The sequence below is a fragment of the Manihot esculenta genome, chromosome 1 (assembly GCF_001659605.2).
Source record: "Manihot esculenta cultivar AM560-2 chromosome 1, M.esculenta_v8, whole genome shotgun sequence".
In the NCBI taxonomy this organism is placed as follows: Eukaryota; Viridiplantae; Streptophyta; class Magnoliopsida; order Malpighiales; family Euphorbiaceae; genus Manihot; species Manihot esculenta.
Window position 1 is genome coordinate 7,323,069 of NC_035161.2, and position 26,545 is coordinate 7,349,613.

General features: G+C 32.8%; 5 protein-coding genes and 1 long non-coding RNA gene across 7 annotated transcripts; 2 read left to right on the forward strand and 4 right to left on the reverse strand.

Moving 5' to 3' along the window:
- Nucleotides 1–119: 119 nt before the first annotated feature.
- Nucleotides 120–3,930, reverse strand: LOC110626803 (rab GTPase-activating protein 22). Its single transcript, XM_021772911.2, has 5 exons — nucleotides 3,511–3,930; nucleotides 2,549–2,687; nucleotides 2,417–2,466; nucleotides 1,843–1,896; nucleotides 120–1,710 (listed from the first exon to the last, which is right to left on the reverse strand). Exons 1-5 carry the CDS (start codon nucleotides 3,678–3,680, stop codon nucleotides 645–647), a joined length of 1,479 nt encoding a protein of 492 aa, XP_021628603.1. The 5' UTR covers nucleotides 3,681–3,930; the 3' UTR covers nucleotides 120–644.
- Nucleotides 3,931–5,328: 1,398 nt separating this feature from the next.
- Nucleotides 5,329–6,756, forward strand: LOC110622996. The gene has a single exon (XM_021767799.2). The coding sequence runs from the start codon at nucleotides 5,329–5,331 to the stop codon at nucleotides 6,754–6,756; it is 1,428 nt and encodes a 475-aa protein (XP_021623491.1).
- A 1,596-nt stretch (nucleotides 6,757–8,352) lies between these two features.
- LOC110625695 (6-phosphogluconolactonase 3, chloroplastic) lies at nucleotides 8,353–11,903 on the reverse strand. The gene is made up of 3 exons (XM_021771328.2): nucleotides 11,439–11,903; nucleotides 11,223–11,358; nucleotides 8,353–8,998 (listed from the first exon to the last, which is right to left on the reverse strand). Exons 1-3 carry the CDS (start codon nucleotides 11,807–11,809, stop codon nucleotides 8,534–8,536), a joined length of 972 nt encoding a protein of 323 aa, XP_021627020.1. The 5' UTR covers nucleotides 11,810–11,903; the 3' UTR covers nucleotides 8,353–8,533.
- Nucleotides 11,904–12,327: 424 nt separating this feature from the next.
- LOC110625681 (pyridoxal reductase, chloroplastic) lies at nucleotides 12,328–15,742 on the reverse strand. Of its 2 annotated transcripts, XM_021771325.2 has the most exons (9): nucleotides 15,501–15,740; nucleotides 15,185–15,413; nucleotides 15,014–15,104; nucleotides 14,310–14,433; nucleotides 13,806–13,907; nucleotides 13,522–13,673; nucleotides 13,308–13,401; nucleotides 12,730–12,911; nucleotides 12,328–12,639 (listed from the first exon to the last, which is right to left on the reverse strand). In XM_021771325.2, exons 1-9 carry the CDS (start codon nucleotides 15,621–15,623, stop codon nucleotides 12,636–12,638), a joined length of 1,101 nt encoding a protein of 366 aa, XP_021627017.1. In that variant the 5' UTR covers nucleotides 15,624–15,740; the 3' UTR covers nucleotides 12,328–12,635. The 2 variants fall into 2 exon arrangements, with proteins under 2 accessions (XP_021627017.1, XP_021627013.1); XM_021771321.2 differs by having other exon boundaries at nucleotides 13,308–13,673; nucleotides 15,501–15,742.
- Nucleotides 15,743–16,923: 1,181 nt separating this feature from the next.
- On the forward strand, nucleotides 16,924–21,510 carry LOC110618295. The gene is made up of 2 exons (XR_002488486.2): nucleotides 16,924–17,199; nucleotides 21,101–21,510. It is a non-coding gene; the product is annotated as an uncharacterized LOC110618295 (long non-coding RNA).
- On the reverse strand, nucleotides 18,427–19,683 carry LOC110618290 (homeobox-leucine zipper protein ATHB-12). The gene is made up of 2 exons (XM_021761443.2): nucleotides 19,212–19,683; nucleotides 18,427–19,089 (listed from the first exon to the last, which is right to left on the reverse strand). Exons 1-2 carry the CDS (start codon nucleotides 19,593–19,595, stop codon nucleotides 18,754–18,756), a joined length of 720 nt encoding a protein of 239 aa, XP_021617135.1. The 5' UTR covers nucleotides 19,596–19,683; the 3' UTR covers nucleotides 18,427–18,753.
- Nucleotides 21,511–26,545: the final 5,035 nt, after the last annotated feature.

The window sequence follows — 26,545 nt, forward strand, 5'->3', positions numbered from 1 at the left end:
TTTTTAAAATTAAAAGAAAAATATTTATTTTTGTTTGATAGAACATTAATAGAATTTTTGCAAAATTTTTTATTCTAAACAAGAAACAATGCTAAATGTGTAAATTAAGAAAAACTGTAGATCAGTAAATCCTGATGTTATTTAACTGCAAAGGGAAACTACAAGAAAAAATAGAATTGATACAATACGAACAAGCATTAAAACCGTTCAAGGAAATTCTGGATCATTACATTATTCAAGGCAGTTACAGTTCAACTGCTCAGAACCTGCAGGCTAGGCTTTGCTTCAACCAAATATATCCCACCATCAGAATCCAGTACTTATAACTTATAGTTGAAGATAAATAAATTGAGAATCATATTATTGATATTGAACCTCGTCCACCGAGATAAAGTCAGTTCATGATGCAACAGGCCTTACCTGTTTGACGTGCTATGGCTGTGACTCCAGAGGCTGCTGCGTTCCAGTATGTGCTAGAACAATATGGTGATATCTAATAAACCCCCTCAAGTCATTTGACAAACAAGCAGCTTATCTGAGAATTCATAGCAGATGATTGCTTGTGTGAAGCAGAGCATAACCAGACTAAACTACCCCGCATAATAACGAGTTTAAGCACATAAATTAGCAAGCGGAAGCAGCTATCAGAGAGCTGTCTCTATCTTGTCATGCAGGTTCATGACCAATTCATGTGCATCATCCAACAGTTTCCATACATCTAGTTGCCCAGCCATGCTATTGCACTCCCTTAAGATCTCATCCATGCTGTTGTACCTCTCTATAATCAATTTCCTCCTCTGCAAAACTGAAGCCGCAATAGCATAAAGCAATAGATCTTCTGTTGGTGGCACTCGCTGCCTTATCATGCTCCAAGCTGACTTGCTAATGCCAGCCCTTATGGCTGCCTGATCTGCCCACATCACTTCCCAGAGACGCATTGTCTGTTCAAAAGTTAACTCCCTACGGAACATCACCACCACCATCCTATAAACAAAAAAACAATCCTCAGCCTGTAGCTTCTCCAAGTGCCTGAAAAGGTGCAAGTCTTTACATTTTATGATCCTGGAGACAATATTCAATTGCCTTTGAATTCCCACTTCATCGAGCCTAAAATTATGGCGAGCCTTCTTCATGAATCCCACAAAACACCAGAATGCTTCAGCATCTTTTGTAATGACAGTAATAATTGGAGAAAGAAGATCACTCATGCCCTGGCAATAACCAATTTCAGGGTCATAGATTGCATAGGCTTCAAGAATAGCAACCAATCGGGCAGCATGGAAAATCCTGCAAGGTTCTAGATGATCGTAGTCCTTTAATCCAACAGCCTCTGCATAACCGCGTGCTCTATCCTCTGACACTGAAGCCTGAGATGGGGAAAAAGGTATCCATTCTGCATTTGCACGCACTGCATCAACACGTATGATCCGCTGCCATGTTGCAAAATCCTCAGTCGCAGGTTGTTTGGGTTGGAGTTCAGTCCTCTTCTCCTCGGAAGGCTGATTTTTTTCTTGGCCTTCTGAAGAAGGGGAAGCCTGAATGACAGATTGAGGGTCTACAGAGGAGTCTGAATCTGGTGATTCAGAGTCTTGTACAAGAGCCCTACTGTCCCCTTTACCGACTGTTTCACCACTCTCCTCTGGCTTCAAGCTCTCATTGCTGGAGCTGAGAAGCTGCAGGCACTGTCTACGGAGTTCCTCATATTTCTTCCTGTAGCACACATTATCAAAAAGGAAGCTGAGAATAAATGCTAAAAAAAAGAAACAGAATTAGACTGGAAAACTATCAATCAATTTATAATTCACAGAATCTTAAAGGATGATGCTGATTTGTTAAACACACCTGTTCTGATTTTTTATATCATCCCTTTCTTCTTTTGAACTGTTCAAGTCATAGCTGTTTTAAAAAAGTGAAAAAATCAGTCACCATATTGATATTTCCTTAGAGAAATGCAACAGTATAGCCAAAAAAAAGGCATCTCCAACCCAATTTTTTTGGATGCTGCAACTCTTAATATTTAAAAAGAAAGATAGGCTCCAATTTTTTCGGATGCTGCAACTCTTAATATTTAAAAAGAAAGATAGGCTACAGAAAGTAGAAATCTCACTATCAAAAATAACATTGTGCAGCACTGAGCTAGATGAGGAGAAATTAACAGATAAGATAATGCTTCGGAAAGCCAGAACAAATGCATAAATGAACCAGAATTCATGGCATCTGGATGTGGAGAGGAAATTTATTAAAATCCTTCCAAGGTAGTATCAACAGGGACACCCTTACTTCCCCAACCAAAAGAGGGAAATTTTTTTTGGAAATATTCAAGATAACGTATTCAAGGGTTGATCAATGAAATGAGGCAACAGCGGCAATGAAACTAACAATATTTATAGAGTAAAACAGGGTTAAATATACTTACACTCCAAGGAGGAATGGCCAAACCTCTGGTCTAATACTTGGATCCACACCCTATATGAGAAGTATAAGTGATAAATATTCCCACTATAACATCATAGCAAAATATAAACATAAACCAGCAATAATTACTCACTCCACTCCTAACAATTTTTAAAAACTGAATTCCACCATCACCATCACAGAATCTCCCATCTGGTGTAAACAATCTTCTCCATTGTTGAAGAGTTAGGGTTTGTTGCCTTCTTCTATGAGACCATGGTGACTTACCACCCCTGAAAAGAATGAACAATCATAATCACCAATCCTAGGAACTGAGGAGCTAGTATTTATAAGAAACATCATTAACAAACAAGAAAAAACAGATTTGCAAAGAAAAAAAATATCATAACAAGAACAACGATGATTTATGGAAGGGCACAAGCAAATAGCTCAGTTTGAACACAATCCATCAAGTACCCTTGTCCATAAGAAAAGGATTTGTATGGTTAATTATGTCCAACGCAAACAATTTTGCTATTTGCAGGTAGAACTATGATTGTGAACTGCCACCAAGAAATGCTCACAGTCTAAAGTCCCAAAAAATTCCAAAACTATGAGCTGAAATTCAGAGCAAGGAGCAAGAAGGATATCCAACTCACCAAAGCTAATCCACTGTTACTAAAGAAGGGATAAATCAAAGGAACAAATCATGAACATCCCCTCTTATTCACGACACATAACATTGAACCCATTAGTAAAATGTCAAGCGGGAGATAGAAAGAAGAAATTGAACTGACATGGATGCTGAAAGTGAAATATCCAATCTAGGGAAGAAAAGAACAATCGAAGAACAGCAGAGGACTCACCCATGGGAAGAATTGCTAAATGTTAAAACTGGCGACGAAGACGATGAAGAAGATAATCAAGTATGAATTCGTCTTATACCTTTCGTTACTTAAAATTTCTCTAATTCTCATGGTCTTCGCCATTTTGAGATCCGAAAACGAAAATAAAGGAGAAAAAAAATAATTGGGCTTTCCTAATGCTTGTTAGAAATTGCAAATCTTCTCTTTCACAAAATCAAAGAAACTGAATTCCTCTTTCCGCAGTTATTACCTAATACTCTTGAAGAATATGGCGGCGAAAACAGCAATTCCAGCCAAGGTAGTCACGGCTACAGCTGTTCTATTCTGAGGAGCAGCGACAACCGCCCAAAAGAATTCTCCAGCAGTGCCTCCGCCGGAGCGAGGGATTCCATCAGGACTGTTATTGCCGGAGTTGAACATTGAGTGGATCGTAGAAATCGGTAGAAACGAATGCGGTGTTTCTGCTTCTCTCGTTCTTCTTATATAGAAGAAATTGACGTCGAATTCAGGATTATATTCTGAAGGGTTCGTTTCTTTCAACTTATAATTTCCCACTCCTCAAGGAAGGAAGGAAAGGACGACGAGAGTAATGTAAGCGAATCTGCCGGACGACTACACCGGAGATAAAAATTATTCGCCGCCGGTCATTAGCTGCAAATGTCATTAGCAAAAGGGTTGATTAATTAACAAATTTTAGTAATTGTGGTAAATTTGAAATAAGATTCATCCAAATTTTAGAAAATTAAAATTAACCTAATATGAATTTTTTTTTTTTTTACGATATTATGAATTATTCATATCTAAAAAATTACTACTAAAAATGATGTTTAATTTGACACTAAAAAAATAACTATATTTTTCAGAATAAGCCATTCTTATATTTTTTTAAAAATTTAATTGAATATTTTTAAATTTTATAAAATATGTATTTTTTTTAAAAATAATTAATTTATTTTAATAGTAATAAATAGTATAATAAGTAAAAAATATGAATAATTAAATTTGAGAACATAAATAATATAAAAATTCAATTGAAAATAATTTTAGAACTTTTGCCAACCTATTTTAAGCAGTCGGCAATGAATCGCTTTTTACCTTTGCAAAAGGATCTTATGGTTTGTGAGCACTGCTCTTGGATTCAAACTAAAAAAAATAATTAAATTAATTAATTTAATTTTTTATTTATTTCAATTCGATTTAATTTTTAATTTTAAAAATTTTAATTAATTTTATTTTAATTAAAAAAATAAAAAAATAGAATTCAACCCATTAACAATAATAATATATTATTTTAATAATATAAAAAAATTATATTATATTAAAATTAAAATATTTTAATTAAATTTTAAAATACTAAAAATAAAAAATTTATTAAAAATTGAAATTCATCAAATTAAATTGAATGTAAACGAATAAGACTAATTCAGTTTGATTTATTTTCTAATCAAAATTGATTCAATTTAATTTTCATAAATACTAAAATTTTAATTTTCAGTTTATTCGATTCGATTTGATTTTAAACTAAACCGAATCGATAAATGCTCACCTTTAGGATAGAAAATATTATGAATTTTATAATTAGCGATATCAAATTAAATCAGATCGATTTGATTTGAATTAATTTCTATTTAAAATTGATTTAAGTTTAAATAAATTTATTAAAAATTTTAATTTAATTTAATTTAAAACGGAATGCTCACTCTAAAATTCACCAAGGAGATTAGCACTTTATTCCTTGCACCATATCTAAGTGATGTTCCACAAGTTCTCTTCAGTCTACTTTAAACTAATCTTTTTCCTTTTCATTGTAGCCATGTGAATCGTGCAATAGAAATATGGAATTTTCTTTACTTTGCTTTTTTGTAAAAAAATTCTTTGAAAACTCAGTAAATTAAGATACAAAACTTGATACCTTGATAAAGTTAAAAGAGAGATCGTGCATTCCTGGTTCTAAAATTTCCTTGCACTGAGAAGCTTTATATACTCCAATCAAGCATAGATCAATCCCAAAATAGCAAAATACAAATTTAATTACTTACCCAAAATTTCCAGTGACGTGATTTTTGCTATGGAACTGCAAGCAACAGAGGTTGTCAAACCAGAAGCAGACCAAGCATGCGGAAGCCACAACCAGATCAATATGGAGGACGAAGCAATTGGCAATCTCCAATTCTTTGAGAAGAATGATTGGGGAACCCCTATCGTAATCCGTGAAAAGTATTTGCTGAAGATGTTGGAATCCCTGAAGCAGGCAACTGAGAAGCCTGTCAAATCGCGGATTCAAAGGGTTCCATACATGTTGAGGGAGAACAAGGAATTAAAGAAGTATTGTAGACCAAGTGTGGTCGCAATCGGTCCTATCCACCATGGCCATCCCAATTTCGAGTATGGCGAGAAGATGAAGCTTATACTAGCAAGCAACTTCCTGGAATCCCATGGGATTGATGCAAAAGTTGTTTACCGCCAGGTGTATGATAATTTGGCGAAATTGAATATGTGTTATGCAGAAGATGTGAGAAAGCATTTCAGTGATGAAGCACTCGCCTGGATGTTTCTTGTGGATGGTTGTGCAACATTGCATTTAATAGATTGTTTTGTGCAAGATTATCCTGAGCATACAGATGATGGGAAGTTGCAGAGAATGAATATCGCGAAAGAGCAGGTGGCTTTTGCTGGAATGGATATATTTTTGCTCGAGAATCAACTTCCTTACGAACTCCTCGAGCTGCTGATTAGCTCCGTCGTCGGGCAAAGGGAGCAGGAAATCATCAGAGTTTCAATTAGCGAATTTATTTCTCTAAGCAATATATTTCTCAAATCAGCAAGAAAATCAAGAAAGGAGGCAACCCCACCTTGCCATCTTCTGGATCTTCTGAGGGAAGAAATATTGGCCAATTTTGAAAAAACAAAGATGATTAAACCGGCGAATATCATAAATGAAGAATCACCAACGTTTCACAATGTGAAACAGCTCAAGGTATCAGGGATCCAATTCAAGCCATCCTATACAGGTTCCTTAGAAATTTCTTTCCAGCAAGGCTTCTTCTCAAAATTACGACTGCCTGCTGTCATAATTGATGAATTGTTTTTGAGCAAGGTCTTGAGCTTAGTATCATATGAAAAGTGTCCAGATTTTTTAAATGATAAAGAGGTAACCTCTTACATATGCTTCATGGATTCTCTCATTGATCATCCTGATGATGTGAAGGTGCTCAGAAAAAGCAACATTCTCATGAATTTTTTTGGCAGTGATGAAGAAATAGCTCAGCTCTTCACAAGGTTAGGCAATGAATTGATTCCAAATCCTTTTTTGTATGCCAATGTAAGATATGAAATCGAAGAGCATTACAGGAAAACATGGCAACCTTGGATTTATGGGGTGATTAAGGTGTTTTACGACTATTGGGCTATGCTTAAAGTGGGTGCTGTGATTGCAATTCTACTGACTGTTGTTCAAACTTATTTCTCTCTTCCTCTTCACAGAACCAAGCCATAGCAAGGGGAAATTTTATATCTAACTGTTGTGTTATAACCATAATTATGATAAATTTATATAAATTTTATTATAATCAATAATTAACATATAATCATTATTTATACAACGATTACATAAAATAATTTTTTTCGGCTGCAAAAGATGTTGGAGCTGAAGATGCTTCTATATATGAAAAGTATGTCTGTCATAAAATTCATCATTGTAATGATTTTCATTCATTCAGAATAAATTATTTGGTGTGATTATATTCACCTTATTCAGAATGTGTAAAAGAGAATTACTATTTCATCAATAGTAAATTTAATTATATATATATATATATATTTGATTATATTTATTTAAGAAATATAATTGTGTTTGTTTTGATTCTTATTTCCTGATCAAAAAACAATGCCTTGGGATTTGGGTGTTCTCTGTCACCTACCTCAAATCCTCACTATTATTTTTTTAAATTTTAAATGCAATATTACATTATTACTTGGTAATTTGTCAATGAATCATCATGACATATATATATATATTATGCCAAATCTCCCCATCCTTGCTTGATAAAAGTTTTCGAGCAGTTGGTTAGAAGATGATTGATGAATTTGGAGTGAACAAATACCCAGATGATAAAAGTTTCACCACTGACAGGTCCAACATAATAATTGAAAAGGACTACTACCCAACAATCTATGCTTAACACAATCATTTCACTCCTCAACAAAACTGCAATCAAATTCTTAAATGTCTTCCATGAATTTTCACTTTGGTAAAACTCTTCATTTCACGTCTTATACTTATGAGCACAGGACTTCATTTCAGCATCAATTCCAAGATCTGAGTCTCACTATGCCATCCATTGTGCTAAAATCTGGGGCCTCTCAGACATAATTCATTCATTAAGAAAACAAGTGCAGCACACAGGAAAATTAATTGGTTCATCAGAAGATTACTATACACATCATGCTTCATCACAAGATCACCATAGCAACATGATAGTCATAAATTGATTGCAGGCACAGACAAACAAGATGCCTCGGATTAGTAAAACATGAAAATGACAAAACAAAGAGAAGACAAGAAAATATGAAAGCTTTTTGGATATTAAAGAAACACTTTGATGTTATTTGGTTAAAATGAATGATTTATTTCCTGTAAAAGTCACTTTCTAATTAATAGAAATAAAGAAAGTTGGATGTGATATGAATCTGCAGAAATATAAGAAATATCTATTATACCATCAGGAAAAAGAAAATTGAGTAATTCCGATTATAACTTTGATAAATCAAAATATCAATGAGGAACAAATGTTCCAAACTAATAAATGGGATTAATTTTTTTAAAAAGTGCCATAAATTTTTTTGAAATATTTAAAATATAAGAAAAGAAAATTTATTTTGTCCCCTGTACAAATAAAGTATTCGGCTTTCCAGCAAGTCAAAGAAAATAACCAACCAAATACATACAATTTTATTACTTTTTGAAAATTCAAAATTCTTTTCATTTCTTATAGAATCTGTTTTCTCTTTCAAGATTTCAACAAATACGAATATGGTCTAATTAAATTGTTCTATTTGAAGACAACAAAATCCAAAATTCACAAACTGAAGATATCCATGAAAGCCATACTACATTTCATTCAGGACATGTTTATTGTGGGTTCACAGTTTGCACATGGAGTAAAGCTTGCAAATCCTGGATTAAATAATCTAGCAGTTCTACTGATAAACCACAGAAGGTGACATGGTATCAGTTTATTTGGATTAACTCACAGAGGTTAACACTTTCCTTCCTACAGCTTTGAAGCTGCAGCTTTGTCCAAAAACCACTTGAACTCCCCTTCAGCTGAAACCATTTGAACAGGCAGCACATCAGAGCTTTGATCCTTTCCCAATGCCTTTTGCACTGCATCAGCTTTACCCGCACCACATACCACAAGGGCAATATATGCAGCCGAGTTTATCACTGGGAAAGTAAAGGTAATTCTCTCTGGAGGTGGTTTTGGTGAGTCCTTAATAAAAGTAACCCATTTCTTGTTTTCATTACAAAGATGATGCCCAGGGAAAAGAGAAGCTACATGTCCGTCTGGACCCATTCCCAAAAGCATGAGATCTAACTTTGGAAATCCACTTGCTGATGATGTTTCTATCACCTTGGTATTAACCAAATGTTTAAGACAGGTTTCATAATCTTCGGCTGCACCCTCAGCTGATAGGGCATCATTTATGGCATAAACATTACCAGGAAGAATTGGAACCTGTCAAAAATTGGGTAAGGAAAAAAAAAGTTCTTTACCATATTAGAGACTGTCAGAGTGGCCTTTGAGAAAAAGGTTGTAAATTCATTACATTGAATCACCAACACATTTTGTACATCAATTACATAATAAATGACAGTGCAGAAGGGTGCTCATTTAATGGGGGACAAACTGAAGGTACTATGAAGATGCTGTTTAAGCATGAAAAAGATTTTTCGATAAGTGGGAACCACTAAAACTACAACATAAAAAACATTTGCCACAAATAAAAAACTCTGTTATATCTTTTATTCCTAGGCCCACAATCAACAAGACCAGAGAGATTCCTCTTCTTCAAAGGCCCTGATATTGCATTCCCTTCAAACTGCCCAGGAAGTGGTACAGCACAAACTGCTCTCCCTTAAAGAGATAAATATGGTAGTTTTCTGTCAAACCACCAGGAAAATAAAAATTGACAAGAAATTATCACAGAAAAATAACAGTATGAACGTTAATTATTATCAACAATCCAGAATTAATTAGTTCCACCAGATGAATTCACATTAACAATGTCTTGTTCCAAAAGGACGAAGTTCAATTATCTTTATTTGGCAACTCTGTAATTGGTTTAGTTACAAGGAAAAAAAAAACAAGAAAACAAAAACTATGGGGTTTAGCATTAAACATGTTCTTCCTCCATTCTTTCAAAAATAGATACTTAGTCTTGAGGTTTAAAAAATTCAGAGTTTTAGTTGAGATCCAACTGAAAAGAATTCTAAAACAATGCCATTGGAATGTAAGAAGCATCATTTAGGAAATTTCAAGGATGATATCTCTTTCTAATCAATTCATAGTATTTTTATTGCTTTTGTAGAGACATTTGTCTTTGAAGCATGAGATAATAATGCTTGTTTCAAAGAAAAAGTTTCTGTATCAAAATTTCCCCCATACATGTAAAGTTTATTTAGCAATTTATTAATTTGGTGGAACATCAGAGATGGAGATTCAAATAAACTACTTCTATCAAAAGTCCACCTTTGTTTCTCTCTTTATAATTTACTTGGACCAAATAATGAAACTCTGCTAGACACAGTGTTTAATTACAAAAAAAACTGCAGATTGCCAAGTACTCCCAACAGGCAAAATTTTAATATCTCGTTCAAGCATCAAAATCAAATGGTAATGCACAAAGTTATTAAAGAAGTTGGGAAGTAGTCTCAAAGCCTATGTCGAGCAAGAAGATATAAAACTTGTATGAAAAACAAATAAGAATTACAACCAAAAATTCATAAAAGTTGAAGATCTTAACACCATTTTTTAAAGCAAATTGACCAAACTAAACAATCTCCAGAGCACCAATCTAAAGGTAGTAATCTAACCACAAGAACAATGTGTGATAAACTTCTAAAATCATCCAGCAATAAAGTAAAACATTTACAACTCTGGAGCAAAATCACATTAACCCTTTGTTTGGAATAAAAAAACTTCACAAGAATTTAACTCAATTCAATTTTTTTTTTATCAATTCTCATATTTGGAATGAAAGATTTCATTTCTCTTTTAACTTGCAAAATTTACATTTTCAAAGGAAATGATATCATGCATAATCTTGCAAGAATTCATTTGAATTCTTTTCTTCAAAAATGAATCATATCAGATGAAGGATAAATGAATAGACGATAACATCTAGATTATATTTGGTGTATTGAAACTGAATAAAATCCAATCAAGTATGTAATAAAATGAAAAACGCAATGTAATGGAACATATTTTCATTCCTACAGGCTTTTTTTGATAATGGGGGAGCCAACAGAGTGGTAGTGATGTTTGTAGTAGCTAGAGGGTGGTGGCTGTGATAGAGAAGGGTAAGGGTAGCAACTGGCAACAGAGCAATGGCAGGTTCACGGCAGAAGTGATGGGTACAAGGATGGTGATGTTGGTAAAAGGCTGTGGTGGTGGAGTGATGGAGCAAAAGTAAAAACAAATGAAATAATCATAATAAGTTATATATTTTTATATGCAAGGGTAGCTCATTGCTCTTTCTCTACCAATTTGCATGGAATTTGAATCTCTCCATCTACCCATTTGAGAGTTATCTTGTAAAGTACCAATCAACTGTTAGTTTGCAAAATAATTCACATTATATATTACAATTTTTTTTTTCCAACCAACAAACAAATGCTGTGAAACAAAAAAGATTAATATTAATGAATCTGTAATAAAAAGTAAAAACAAAGAAAAATACCTTAGAAAGAAATCCATCATATGCAAGTTTATAGTTACTGTCAACATGATCCTTAGGGACCACTCTCTCATCCACCCATAAAACATGCCATTTAGACCATTCTATCGAATCAATGTAAGGTGGCTCCAAAAGCTTCCTGAAAAATCCCCAATTCAATTCCTTTCAACTTCATTTCAGTAAAAAAGGAAAAACCCAGGAAAGAAAAAACGAATTTACCTGAGGGACTTGATGAGAGAACCACCAGACAAAACGACAGTGAAACAGCCTCTTTCTTTACAAAAATTTTCAGATAGATCAGCTGTGTACTTGGCCAGAGATACCGCCAGAACCTCCTCGGAGTCAAAGACCTCCACCGCTTTCTTCTTCCCAGCAGTCGTAATCCCAGCCATTGACGACGCCTTCGTTATGCAGTCAAATCTCCTGGATTCCGTTCCGATAACAGCCGAAGACCCTGGTCTCAATCCAATAGAGCAATCGAGTCTCTTAAGGTTAACTGCTACCTGGGGCGAGATTAGCAGAGAGTCGGGTCTACGCAGTCTTCGAAAAGACGGTGAGAGGGTGGTGAAAGAGAGAGAAGAAGATGCCATCAGAAGACTGAAGTGGGCTTATTAATAACCGTTAGATGATTAGAAAGTAGTGAGAGTGAACGGTGATGAAGAGAGCAAGGGGGAAGAACAGCGGTAGGTGGGTGGGGGGGATTTTGGTGTGATGAGTTAGCGTTACCAACAATGCAGGGGCAGCCATTGAACGACGCGTGTGCACACTTTCAAGTCGGACCTGACAGGAGACCGGTTCGGACCGATTTCAATTTAGGGCTATTGACTCCGATTCGGTTTAATGTTAATTTGTTTTGGTTTTAATTTTAATTCTCAATAAATACCATCCAGTTTTGAGCATCCAATCTGATTTTATACTAACAAGACCAACTGGGTTTTATAGACAATTTACTTATTTTTTTTTAATCTTTAAATTTTCTTTGCTTTGTGCTTGCACTATGTAATGAACTGAGTTTTAAAGAGATTAATTTGATTTATCAAAATATTTTTAAGTTTAAGCTTTAATTTATTTCAAATCTACTCGAATAATAATAAATTTAAGCATTGGATTCTATGAATAGACAGTCCATGAATTAGGGAGAAACACAAGTGTCCAATGCTGAAAATATGCTCTCAGTCAATTCTTACTCATTGATAATTATCAAAAATTAAATTGTTCAATGAAGAGTCTTGTTCATCAACCTTTTCCCACTCTTTTCTAGATGAGCAAAGGAGCTTCCCTCCAATGACTTGCATGTAAAACATATAGTTCTCCATTTCTCCTCATCTTCACCTTGTATATAAGGACTCATTTTTCAAATTCTGTTGTCTTTGACTCTTCTCACCAGGATTCTCTCAATGCAGCTTCATCCCAGAATCATCTGTTTTTTGGGATAGGCAAAAATTGTAATACAATTGAATGCACTTTGCTTGTCTAATCATGTTTTGGCAATACTAATAACAGTGCATACCTTGTCTGAAAAATGTTCTGGATCATTTTCTGGGGAGACTCACTAGCTGCAGATTCTAGCTGAAGCAACTCATCTGAACTCAATTGCCAACCAAGAGCACCCAAATTTTCTTCTACTTGTTTTACTGTCTTAATTCCAGGTATTGGAATGGTTCCATTGCAGATGCACCAATTTATAGCAACCTATTACCACAATATTTTAAAATGTCTAAATCTCTAAATAAGCTTTGAGGCAGGCTACATATTTGGCAGAGTAAATGCCTGATGAAAGGGGCATTAGTAAATTAAACAAAACAGCTTATAGAATTCTCCTCCCTCTGCGAAATTATTCAATACAGCTATATATCTACAAAGATTTTCTTCTAACCATTCATCATGGCGGATCCCTTGTTCATCCATGATACACTATGAAACTGTATCTATTTTACATATCTTCTCATCCAAACTTACCTTAAGTTCTAGATATGATAGTTCTATCAGACAAGAAACTCTAGCTGAATAATTATTGATATTAATTTCCCATATTTCCCACCAATTTTTCAGTAAGTAGCAATGGAAAAAGGAAGTGCAAAGTAAAACCTGCGGCAGAGTTTTATTCCTCTTCTGTGCAATTTCTCTAAGTGAACTCAGTAAAGGCTCTAATCCTGGAAGAATTTGTCTGAATAACAAGGCCCTGAAAAATAGAAGACAGCATATATTTCTAGACAGAGTCGATAACCAATGAAATATGTCATACTTGACCTGTCTTCGTCTTTTGTTGAATATAAAAGTAAAAACTTGATAATCCATGTACCTAGGCCCAAGAGGAAGTTTCGAAGAACTATATTTCCCAGTAAGCATTCCAAGTCCTAAAGGACTATAAGCAATCAAGCGAATTCCGAGAGAGTTGCATATATTCCTGATTTCCATTTGATCTTTTCCCATGCTTAACAAAGAAAATTGCACCTAAGACAGGATCTTCTTGAATGTCAGACAAATGGCATTAGATATGCTATGGGCAAATAATCTACAGTAAGGGATGCTTGATAATTAATCATGGATGCTAAGTAATATTCTCCAGATAATGCATAATGATACCTGTGCTGAGCATAGGGGTACTCCTCGGGCTTTGAGGTAGTCATGTATCTTTACAAGTTGCTTTGGTCCATAATTGCTCACTCCGACAGCTCGAACTAGACCCTAAAACATGCCATTCATGAGATCAACCATATGGATTCTGGAAGGCAATTTGAAAAGCTTAAGATATTGTGTCAACAGTAGGAATATCAAAGGAAGACAAAATTCTTTGTTGAGAAGGATGGGGAAAAGATACTGTAATTCTTGCCTTGGATATAAAAGAAATAGTCCAAACGATATATTGAATGGGTAATTTTTGCCTAGATCGGGCCTATATAGACCCGTAGTATAAATTCATGTGATTTTATATGGGCCTCACTATTATTTTCATCGTTACAGGTCCATGTACTATTCTTTCTTTTTCCTTTTTCCCTCTTTTCCTTTTCCCTTTTGTATAAATTTAAATTCACTTTTATTCAGCTGAAAAAGAATAATTTCTATCATTAAGAGTAAACTATGGTAAACCTTCTCATACATTGCCACTAAACCATCCCAGAGTGCTAACTCTTGTGGAGGAGCATAGTTTGCAGTCGACCAGTGTAGCTGACCTATGCCTATTTGCTCAAGTTGCAGCCTCTCCAATGATGCCCTGGAAAACCATTCTTTATCAGATTTTACCATACCACAGAGAATATATGAAGACATTTGAATGGTAAGGTGTAGAGAAAACAAGAAAATTCAGCTGGTTGGAAGTTTTAGTCAGATTGATTATTTGTATAGCGTACCCATCAACAGGTTAAAATCAATGTTTCCTCACTAACCTCTTGTAAAAAGCAATAATCAGAAGGAATTAGAGAGAATGTATATCTCGTATTTTAGCTTTACACAGCTATTTATACATATGAATGAATCTATAAGATAAATACAACAAGAAGGAAATTATCTACAGCTAATACATGATGAGCTAAATGATAAGAAGGGATAAGCTTAAGAATTGATAAGATCACATCTGTTAACTAACACCTCTGATTCTCTCTACCCTTTTCTCTTTCTAATTCTTCTGCAATTTTCCATTTTTTTCTTTATTCCCTCTTGCCCAATTTCGTCCCTAATATGTGCCTCCGAGAATTACATGCATTAGGTAGGTATTTGTGTTGATCGAACACATTACAGGCAAGATTAATAGAAACAAGAGAAGGCCCAATAAAAAAACTAAATGGGAAGTTTACCTGCAAGCTTTAACAAATTGCCCAGGTGTAAGACGCCATGGATACGCAGCAAACTTTGTAGCAATCACAATGTCATCTTGCAACCGATTTCCTGAGAGAATTTGTTAAAAGCAACCTAAAGATAATATATTCCTAAAAAAAAAAAAATCCAAACCCAGAAAAGATCCTGACCTGGAAATTCTCGAATGAACTTGCCGAGAAGCTTTTCACTCTGCCCATTTAACCTGCCAGTCCCATAAGAATCAGCAGTATCAAAAAGATTGATTCCATTCTCCACAGCCAAATTGAAAGTCTGTTGAAGATCAGTGTCCATTGATTCCTTGTAACCCCATAAAAGCTGATTCCCCCAAGCCCATGTTCCAAATCCCATTGGAGACACAGTGAGAGGACCCATCTTTACCTGTCCATCATCGCCATTACTAATACTTATTCTTTACAACACGCATATGCATCTTCAGAGCAGGAGAAGTGCGAGGTTATGACATACCTTTTGCCAGGGCCAGAAGGGAGGGAATTTGAAAGGCTTGAAGGGTGAAGAGGAGGAGGATGGAAGATTTGATGAGCTAACACAGTTGAAATATGAAGTGGATGTTGAGATTGAGAGTGCCATGGCGCTTTTCTTCGCAGACTGAACACTGTTGAAGAGCTGGAGAAGACAGTTGGAGTTGGTTGGTGCTTGCCTTCTAGTGGTAGTAGCATGCTTCCATGTTCATGTATGGTCAGGATTTTTTCATTGGACACTTATTATCTATAATCTCTAAATTATTTTAGTATATCACAAAGTATTATTTATAAAAAAATGATATATCTAACTTTTTTTTCAATATATTCAAACAAATTACTTAATTGCAAGAATAAAATTTTATTTTTATTATTTTATTTTATTTTTATTCTCTTATTTTTTTAGATTTAATTATTTTGCTATCGATAATAACTTTATAATATTTTATTTATTGCAAATAACCATTTTTTATTTTTAATTATTAATTTATTAATAATAAATCATATTTATTATTTTTTATAATTAAAAATATACATTTTTCAGTTAATTCTATTGTAATGAATAATTAATCAAATATTTTAATTTTAATTAGATTCAGTTAGTTGTAAATTTTGGTGGGTTTTTTTTTTTAATGATGATCTATTTACAAACGATGGAGGATTCAGCTAACTGCTCAAGTTGATTTAGCTCTTCCTGAAGAAAATTGATTTCATTTTGGAGATTGGGAATTGCAGTTATCATCCGATGCTCTCCAATGGAGCCATTAGGCTGCGTTTGGAGAAGAGTTGATGATGGCGATGGTTGCTGCTTTTTCCACCTTAGTAAATGATCTATTTAAAATTGGATTTAATAAAAGTTTGTTTGGTCTTGCCTCATTCCCTAACGAGTCGAGTTCAAACTCACTTTCTCGTTTCTTAACGAGCCGAACTCGAACTCCCTTTCTCGAATCATCGAACTCAAGCTCATTTTTACGTTTCTTAACCAGTCGAGTTCCAACTTACTTTTTCGAGTTCGAACTCACTTTTTCGAGTTTTAATAAATCGAGCTCGAGCTCACTTTTTTATTTTCTAAACGAACCGAATTCGAGCTCACTTTCTCATTTTCTAAACGAACCGAACTCGAGCTCATTTTCTCGTTTCCTAAACAAATCCAACTGGAGCTCACTTTTTAGACTAATGAGCCTAAATAAACTCCAATTCAAATCTAAACGAGTTCAATTTCCAACTTTTTAAATGGATTTTGAATTGACTTGTTAATATAATAAACAAGTTTATTATGAATTGTACCGGAATTTAATATTTATTTTATAAATGGAGATCACGTTTATAAATCAAAACTAGAATAGAGTTGAAATTCGAATTAAGTTTAAACTCCAATTCGAATTAAGTTTAAACTCAAATTTTTTAATTTATTTTCTAATCCAATTTAAAATTATCAAAACTCCTTTTAGATTCAATTTTGGAGAGTCATCCATGGGATCAACAAATTTTTGTTTGGAATTCCGATTTTGAACCCAAGCCCACCAGAGCCTAAACTGGCGTTTTATACTACTCGGCCTATCTGTTTAACGCATACAGCAACGGGGCTTGGAGGCTTGTCCCAGGGGGGTCGCCATCAGTTTGCTTGGCGGATTCGGCAGCTGAGAAGTTGCTTGTGTTGTGACCCCCCTTTCGAAAATTTTGAGGTTACGTTCCTTCCTACTCAATGATTTTAGCTCATGTCTCATTCGCTTGTAACAACGAAACTGCTTACTATTATAATGCCTTTCACCTTTCAATCTCAAGCGATTGAAGTCACTACTCTTTCTTTTCTTTTTACATTAATATTCTCAGTCCCATTATTGGAAAAATTTTGGTTTTTGTGGTTTGTTTTATATAATGATTTTAACTTTCGATCATTAGACTATTTTCCACAATGAGACAATACTGGGAGTGTGTGGCAATTCCTTTTTTATTTTGTTAATAGATTTCCCTTTTGTTTTCAATTTTCATCTTTGTTTCTATTTTATTTTTATGTAAAAAATTGTTTTTAATTATTGGAAAAGGAAAATATTTCCAAGCCAGTTTTGCATTTAAATTGACTAGGATACTTGAAAATTAATTAAGTAGTTCCCTGAATTTAGTTTAATATTGGATATAAAAAAATGTCTTTAATTATTGGAAAAATAAAATATTTCCAAGAGTTGAGAAAATGGAGTTAACATCTTTTCCAGTTCTCCATTCAAATCGACTAGAAAACTTGGAAACCACTTGTAAGAGTTTCCCTCATTACTTTACAATTGGCTAAATTTGTAAGAGATTTTCTAGCAAAAAAAATTTTGACTTATCAACTGGTATTTCATTTTCTGATAGCTTTGTATTTTATTAGAGCATTTACCTAAACATACCTGTCCATATCTCTAAAACCTTTATCTGCATTTGATTGGGTTTTACATTGCAATTATCTTGAATGTCAAAATGGGATGTTTCCTTGAAATTTTCTAGACAGAGAAGAACAGCAGGAAGTTGGTAGAAATACTTAATATTTGATACGTGTGGGTGCTTTTGTGTGTGTTTTTTTTGTTGTCCTTTGATTTTTAGCCAGTTAAATTTGATCAGAAATTGGAGCTCACTGCTTGTGAATGTGGGTGGTGACCAATAATGTGGAGCTTCAACTCTACAGGAACAGAATTGCAGAACCAATATAGCTAGTTCATTTGAGCTTAGTGATACCCAAATCATCTATAGGACCATGAGATTTTGAGTTTGATTCTAGTCAAAGCCAAATGAAACATATATTTATGAAATAGTCAGTTAGTTAGTTCAAGCCTATTGCTCTCGGCTTGTAGGTTTCACTTCTTACATTTCTGTCGTGTGTTGATGAATACTGGAGCATCCATGACTGAGATATAGAAGATGATTATATAGTATAATAAGAAAGAAAAAGGGAAAACATCAGTTGGATTGCGTTATTGTTTCAGACATTCTCACTCTATATGCATTTAATACATTATCTCGCTCACAAGCTAGAGCCTTGAAGGTTTCAACAAACACACATGCACTAAGTGAGACAAAAGTTTGTGTGAAGCAGCTATTAACTGTTTGGTCAGATCAGAACAAGATTTTAATCCACCTTGCATTTCTGATGCATGATGGATTAATTTGGCTGCAGTGCTTAGACTTCTCATTCTGACCTAGCCATTTTTTTTATGAAGGTCCATCAAACGTAGGAGGTAGTTATTGAGCAAATGTCAAAATCTTCAAATCCAGAAATTAAACCATTGTGAACTGCTAGATGACAGATAAAACTGGCTACCTGAATCAAAACTACACCATTGGTTGTGTGATGCTAATGAGCTATCTGTGTATTCTTGATGGTTCAGGAGTTCATGCCCTTCATCCCCAGAGTGCTCAATGTCCCTGCTCTTGTTGTTCTGTGAACACATGAATTCTGTATCATATAGTCCTTGTTGTGCTTTAGGATCATTATTGATGTTTCCATTGTTTGAAGCAAGGAGATTGTTGTTTCCTTCTGAACCCTTACAAGTCCTATTCCCATCGCACTTTTCATCCAATAGTTCATTTAGCTTCTGCAGCTGTTGAAAGAAGGGGAAATTAAATTCAGAAAATAAGAAACTGATTCATAGCCCTTGAAAAAGATTTTCCTGCCTATGGTGATGAACAGATGATGTTGCAGTAAACTCATGAGAAAAGGTACCTGTATGAGCAAAGACTGTCTTTCATTCTTCAAGGACTCGAAACAGGAAGCTAAGTTGTCATATTTAGCTCTTAGTGTCTTGTACTCTTGCTCAATCCGCTTTGATTTCCATCTAGCTCTTCTGTTCTGGAACCATATAGCAATTTGGCGAGGTTGTAGCCCAAGCTCTCCTGCTAGTTGCAATTTCTTCCTTGGCTCAAGCTTGGTCTCTGATTCAAAGATTGACTCTAGTAATCTGATCTGTTCATCACTAAATCTCCTCTTGTTCTTGGCGATGTTCTTCTTCTTTCTTGGACTTTGGGAGAGCTGTTGGCAGGCAAAGTTTTCCAATCTTTCATCTGGTGTCTCTGGTGAATACCCTCTTCCATCTAGTTGGTTACTCATGTTTTGGTGGGAAATTCTATTTATTGAACTCTCAACAAGAAATGGCTGTTATTCCTTTTATTCTATTCCTAAATGTTCTAATATTTAGCTGAGGTGAAAGGCAGCAAGATATATAGCTCATGGAGGAGTTATCTAGTGTGGTTGCTTTCATGATATCTAACCTGTGAGCTGATGTCAGATACCGTGTGTCTTTATCTATCCTACGCCTTGTGTTTATACCTTTCTTGTATCTTCGTATTATAGGCAAATTACTTCTAAATTTTACACTTGTCCTAATCTAGCCATTCAGATATAGAAGTATAAACTATTCTTCTCACTTGTTTTGCAAATTAAGCTGGCTGCTTCTGTTATTGATAGAGGTAAGGAAACCAGGAAAAAGAAAACCTGATGCTTTCTTAATAAGATACTTGCCTTTTTACAAACCAGGTGGCACTCGCCAGTCCCTAGAATGCCTCGTAGCATGTTCATTATGTCCCTTTTTTTTTTTCGAGGGAAAATAATTTAATATGCAGTCCACAAATAGTGCTGTGTTGGAGAGACATTCATCATTATTTGTCCTTGTTCAAATGTTTTATCATGTGTTCTTATTGATGTCGCATATATGCTTATGTAGTTATAACTTGTCCATGTGCATTTTAAGATTATAATAAGCAGGTAATAAACTCTGAGATAGTGTTTGAATGGTGTTTGAATGTGCAAATAAATTTTGAAGGCAGGAGAATGGCTAATATACCAATCTTGCTTGATTTTTTAATCAGAAATGATGAGTCAAATGAACATACACATAAGGGATATATTTCCTTCACTTTCTGATCTTATCTCTTTTATTTCAAGCTGGAGATACTTTAATTGTATTTTTTTTACATTAATTGCTATCTTGCATGTGGCAAGCATGTAGTGGGTGGTGATGGAAATTTTTGTTATCGTGTCAATTTTGTTACACCTAATATAGAGATTTTTTAAGTTGCTATTGGAAAAAGAGTTTTCATGCCTTTGAAAGTTGTCTACTTTATCTCTCTTTCTTATTGGATCTTTGTGGTTGTATGTTTGTGATTCCTTTTTCCTGCTGCCATTCTTGGGTCGCTAGAAAATAAACGGCCATGAATATCTCTGCAGCCAAATCTATGATTTGTCTTGTCATGAAGGCACAGAGATAAATAAACGGCAGACTTCAGGATATGCATGCACCCTTTCGAAACATAATTTATTAAGTAAACTTCTGCATTCAATTATAGACAATCAATATTCTTGCATGTCCTAATATCTTATTAATTTCTAGTTTTAGTAAGTGCTTCCAATCTAAGGCAAGCTGGTCAGTTTTCTTCTATATTCTAAGACTAATTTCTCTTGATACACTTATTGGTTAGAAAGCTGGACTGCCAGCTTTTCATCTGCTCTTGCTATTGAATTAAATGAATGATTTACCTCACATCACCAGGCATGATTTTTAATTTTGAAGCTTTGTTAAATCTTCCTGGATACTAATATTTTTCTTTTCTTTTTAGGAAAACATTTCAAGAATAACTTGGTGAAGATGGGACTATGAAAGTGATTCCCATGAGGTAATATTGGTAATATTTCAAATTCTCATTTTTTTTATGGTCTCACAGATAGAAATCTTTCTGCTTAAAGATTGTGTAGGCAAATTTCTTGTAGGATACTAGTATAATGGTTTGGATCATTTGAAATCCTTCTTATTTTGTCCTCTCCTTTACATGACTGGTGGGTTCCACATAGTTTGCTAGAGGGAGAAGAACATAGGATGATCATATCTTCTTTAATTTTCCTCTTAACTTATTGTACTTTGTACATTAGATTATGAGAGAGTCTCAAATAATTACAATAATTTGAATGAATTACTTCTAGCACATTCACCAAAATTATTGACGAATTTATGAAACATTTTTTGGCTACATATTGACAATATTGTGCAGTACACTTAAACATTCTCGAGAATGAAGGTTCAAGGCGAAGTTATTTGTTTGTCGTTACTATGGATAGGTTTTGAGTTATGCCATTGCTTTCATGAACCTCCAAGTACAGATAAGAACCTACAAAGGTTGACGGAAAATACCCAATATGAACAAAAGAAATGTAAGCTTTTGTGAAGTTAAATTATGATCAAAAGCAAGTTTAGTATTTTAAGCTAATCATGCTAGTTGGCTTTGAAAGAAGTCATCTCTTTTTTCTATTTGGGTTACTAGGATTGCATATACAGCTAGAAAAACAAAAGAAAAGAATTGCATTCAAATTGTGTACATTGAATTTCAAGTACCAATTTCTTTTCCATTCAGTCTTTTCATGATGAATTGTAGTTTACTTGTCTAGTATTGCTAAAACCGTGTCAAGGTTGGTGAAATGTCATTTATTTGTTGTAGACAATAAAGCTTTGGATGCTTTTGGGAATTAGGATAGTCTTGTAAGCCATATGGGCCCTTATAGTTGACGATTTGGGAAGGAAGCGTTAAGTTTCCTTCGTTTAGTCTTCTTTAGAATGACTAGTTATACTATGCGCTTGACACGCTTGATAAAATGAACATGGATTTTGATTTACGAGAAAGACTTATTTATATCGAGTCTATAAAGTCTATATAAATTCATAGTGTAAATTTCTATTATTGTTTATAACTTCATACATTTTTATTATGGGTCTATGTAGATCCGATTTAGGTAAAAATGTCGGGGACCGTAGATTCGTCTTTTGAAAAGTTATTGCTGAGAAAAATAGCTATGAATATCAAAAGGGTTTGTATTACATGAATGGTAAAACTCCAGTGAATGGAAAAAAAAAGTTTCAACAAAAGAGGTTCAGTGGTTGGAATTATGGTGAATTTAGATGTTAGGGGAAGAATAGATGTCAAATTCCAGGAAGCTAGGTCCCATTATCTTGAAGACTGCGTGTGAATGCAAAGCCCATCCCTTCGTGCTAGTCTCCCTCTGAAAACGACATTCTAATTTGTCTTTAAACGACCATCATCACAATGTCTATCCATTTAGGTAAACTGAAAACGACCCACCAAGACCCATTTTTCTTCTTTACTCAACCATTCATATCAGAATCCTCCCTAAGCCTTGAAGCTTTCGTCTCTTTCACAATAATAATTAAATAATAACATTGCCATTTAACCTTTTCTTGCATCATTGTAGGTCGTGACGTGTCCGGTTTATTTGATTTTGGTCGTTTGGATTTCAATGATCAGTTTGAGTTTTAGTTTTTCTTTAGTTGTGATTGAATTATTTTGGTTACAGGTTGATTTTATTTTATTTTATTTTTTTATTACGTTACTCTGCAGAAAGATTTTTTTGGATGTAATTCAAATTAGGATTTCTTTTATTTTGCAGAATTTTTTTTTTTAAATATTTGAGCACTTAAGAAGCTAAAGAAAAAATTAATAATTTTAAGAAAAACAAGAAAATAACTTTTTAGACATTGTGAATCTTATTGAAAGTATTGAACTTTTTATATCTAAATTTTATCACATCTTTTTTTTCTTCAATATTGCAAATAAATAATAAAAAGTGAGTTATTTTCATGAAAAATATTTTTTTTAATATAAAACTTATTTTCTATAAAACAAATGGACTGTGAATCACTTTAGATCAAATTGTTATTTTGAGAAAATTATTGTTTAATCTCTCCATTTTAATGAATTAACTATTTGGTCCTTTAGTTAATTCTTATTTTCTATGCATTCAATGTCATTTAAATATCTATTAAACGGGTTAAATAATTTTTTTCTAATATTTTTTAAATTTTTTTCATTAAAATTTTTGGTTTAAACTTGAGAATGATTGCATCTGGTTGTATCAGTCAATTATAAATAAATAAATAATAAAATAATTTAATAAATAAATAATAAAAAATTAACTAATTAGTTTTTTTTTATTTCTTTAATTTACATATTTTATTAAAAATTAGTAATTAATATAATTAGATAAATTTGTACATATTGAAATATATTTGAGGGTACTAACAGTTTTACAATAAAAAATTTTTAAAATTATAAAAAATAAATAATATTTTTAAGAGTTTCTTATTTATTAGACGCTTTCTTAATGAGTCAATAGTTTAGTTTGGTAGTCGAGCACTTGCAAGAGAATTATTAGGTCTAAAATCCAGGTCTAAAATTCATCATAGTCTATTACGTAATTCGATCCATCAGCAAGCAATTCAGTCCATAATTAGATAGGTTGGATTGATCAGGGTTCAGATTCATCAAAGAGGAATTCAAATTTTTTAATATGATGGGAGATTAAGGGGAGCAAGTCTAGTTATATCGCGACTCTATCAATATGAGTGCTGGAAGAAAATTAAACAGTCATTTAATGATGAGAAGGCTGGTATGTCCGTATGTACGACTCTATACAATAACGACATAGGTAAGTATAATAGAGTGACGGTTATACATTACTAGAGTATTAAAAAATAAATAAATAAATAAAGTGCGAACCATTCAACTAAGCTTACTTGCTTATATCAAAATTTTATCTTTTTGCGGACATCGTATTATCAAAGAATTTTATGTATGAGGTGTATTCCATCAATAATTAATGGGATTAATTATTTATTAAGCTCTTTTTTTTCACTTGTTAAGCCTAATTGAATTTAAGAAAAAAGTGTTTATTAATAAAATATGAGAAATATAAAACGGTATAAAAGGCTTGTGTATGATTGCAAAACGACATTGGACATATGGCAGTTGGGAATGACTGTGACTAACTGTTGCAAACTCCAAACCAATTGGACTCCTTTCCTTTGGGCCTTATACATTTGGGAGTGGTCAATGTAATTAGGGATCATCAAGGGCCGGATTCAAGGTTTAGAGCTATCCCAACTATTTGATTTTTTAGGGTATATTTTTTTAAAATTGGATTTATATGAATTTATAATATGGTCCATGATAAATATTTTGCATAGTTAGGTTTTATTTAATTTTTTTTTTCCAACAAAATTCAGTTTTGATATAAAATTTTGATCTTTACTGTTTTGAAATACTGATTTGATTTCAATTTCAATTTTAATTCGAATTAACTCTTCTATAGATTTATTTAATTTCTATTAGTTTTAATTTTGAATTTATTTTGCATAAGTTCAACTTAATTCATTGAATTGTCATGTTATATGTTTGATATTTAAATATCAGAAATTTATGATTTGAAGTTTTTCAATTTCTTTTTTTTTTAAGTGTTTTTGTTTATTAGAAAAAATAAAATTTAATTTCGAAGATATAAAACACTAAATATATTCAAATTTTTGTAATAATTACTAATACTTTTCTTTAAAAGAATCAATTAATAGCGTTTAAAATTTAATCTAAACACAAAAAACATTTAATTAAAAAGTTTTTTTTTTAATGATTATAAAGTTGTGGCTCATGAAAAATGAGATGGATGGTCTTTCAAAGATGTTTTATATTTTTTAATTTTAATTTTAATTTTCCAAAATAAATTAAAAAATCTTCATTTTTAATAAAAAAAATTAAAAATAATTTATTTTATTACTCCTAATAAATTTTGAAAAGCATATCAATATTTTTTTAATTTTTAAAAGATGAGAAAAAATGTTTAAAATGTTTAAAATACAAGAAAATAAAAATTTCTCCCTAAATAAAATGTTTTATTCATTTAAATGGTAAAAAACCAATTAAAAACTTACTTTATTTAAAACATAAAATTGCCCATACCTAAAGTTTATAGAATTTTTGTACAAACTAATTATATATACGGCCCTTACATGTTACTTTTTAGTTTTTTTTTTTTTTTTTTTTTTTTTTTTTTTTTTTGAAATAGGGGGGTTGGGGGAGTTGAACCTTAGACCTCTCAAGGCTATAAGGATGCACTTTCCACCAGACTAAGTCTCGGAGTGCGTTTCTTTTTAGTTTAAATTTTACAAAATCTGATGTTAAAATCTCTACTTTTTATTTTTCAAAAAGCCCCATTAAAGTCGACTTTAAAGCTATAAAATCTCGATTTTTATCCATTATTTTTATATATAATGGTAACATATAAATCAAATATTAGCAATATTCGGTTCAAATAAATAATATTAATTTAATTGAATTAATTTAAAATTTTATTTTAATTTTTTATTCATTCAGTTCGATTCGATTTTTAATTTTAAAAATTTTAATTATTTTGATTTGGTTCAGTTTCATCAGAAAAAATAAAAAAAATTAAATTGAATCAATTAATAATAATAATATATTATTTTCAATAATACTATAGAGAGATTAAATAAGTTAAAATATTTTACTTAAATTTTAAAATATTAAAAATAATGTGTAAAAAATAAAAAATTTATTAAAAATTTAAATTGATCAAATCAAACTGAATCGAATCGAATTTGACCAGTTTAATTTAATTCAAATTTTAATCAAAATTGATTCGATTTAATTTTTATAAATACTAAAATTTTAATTTTTAATTTATTTAAATTTTGAACTCAACCGAACCGATTCTAACCCGAAGCTACCAACTAAAGTAGAATATATGGCATCACCGTCTCACTTCCATTTTCTTCTCTGTTTTCGCTATAGCAGAAAGATGTGATCAGCCAGCCATAATTGCCAAATCTAAGGGTAGGAATTCAATGGATTATGTTCCTTCTCTCTCTCTCTCTATATATATATGTCTTGATTAGTGTGTTTATTATTTTAAGTGAGAGACAGACAAAAGAGAAGACACATAAGCTAGCTTGAAGAAATGACCACGACCCCTGGACCCAATTCTCTCTCTTTCTTCCTCCCTGAACAACTTTTCCTTTCTTTCTGGTAAACCAAATGATTATCTTCATCATCATGTTCATTGTCCATGATTTTTAGCACAAACCCACAAATTTTTTTTCTACTTCTCTTGATTCCCACAACAATAGAAGATGAAGGAGACAGCTATTGCTTGCTAGGAAGCTTGTCTTTTTGAGGGGAATGTTGTCTGGTTCAAGGTCATATGAT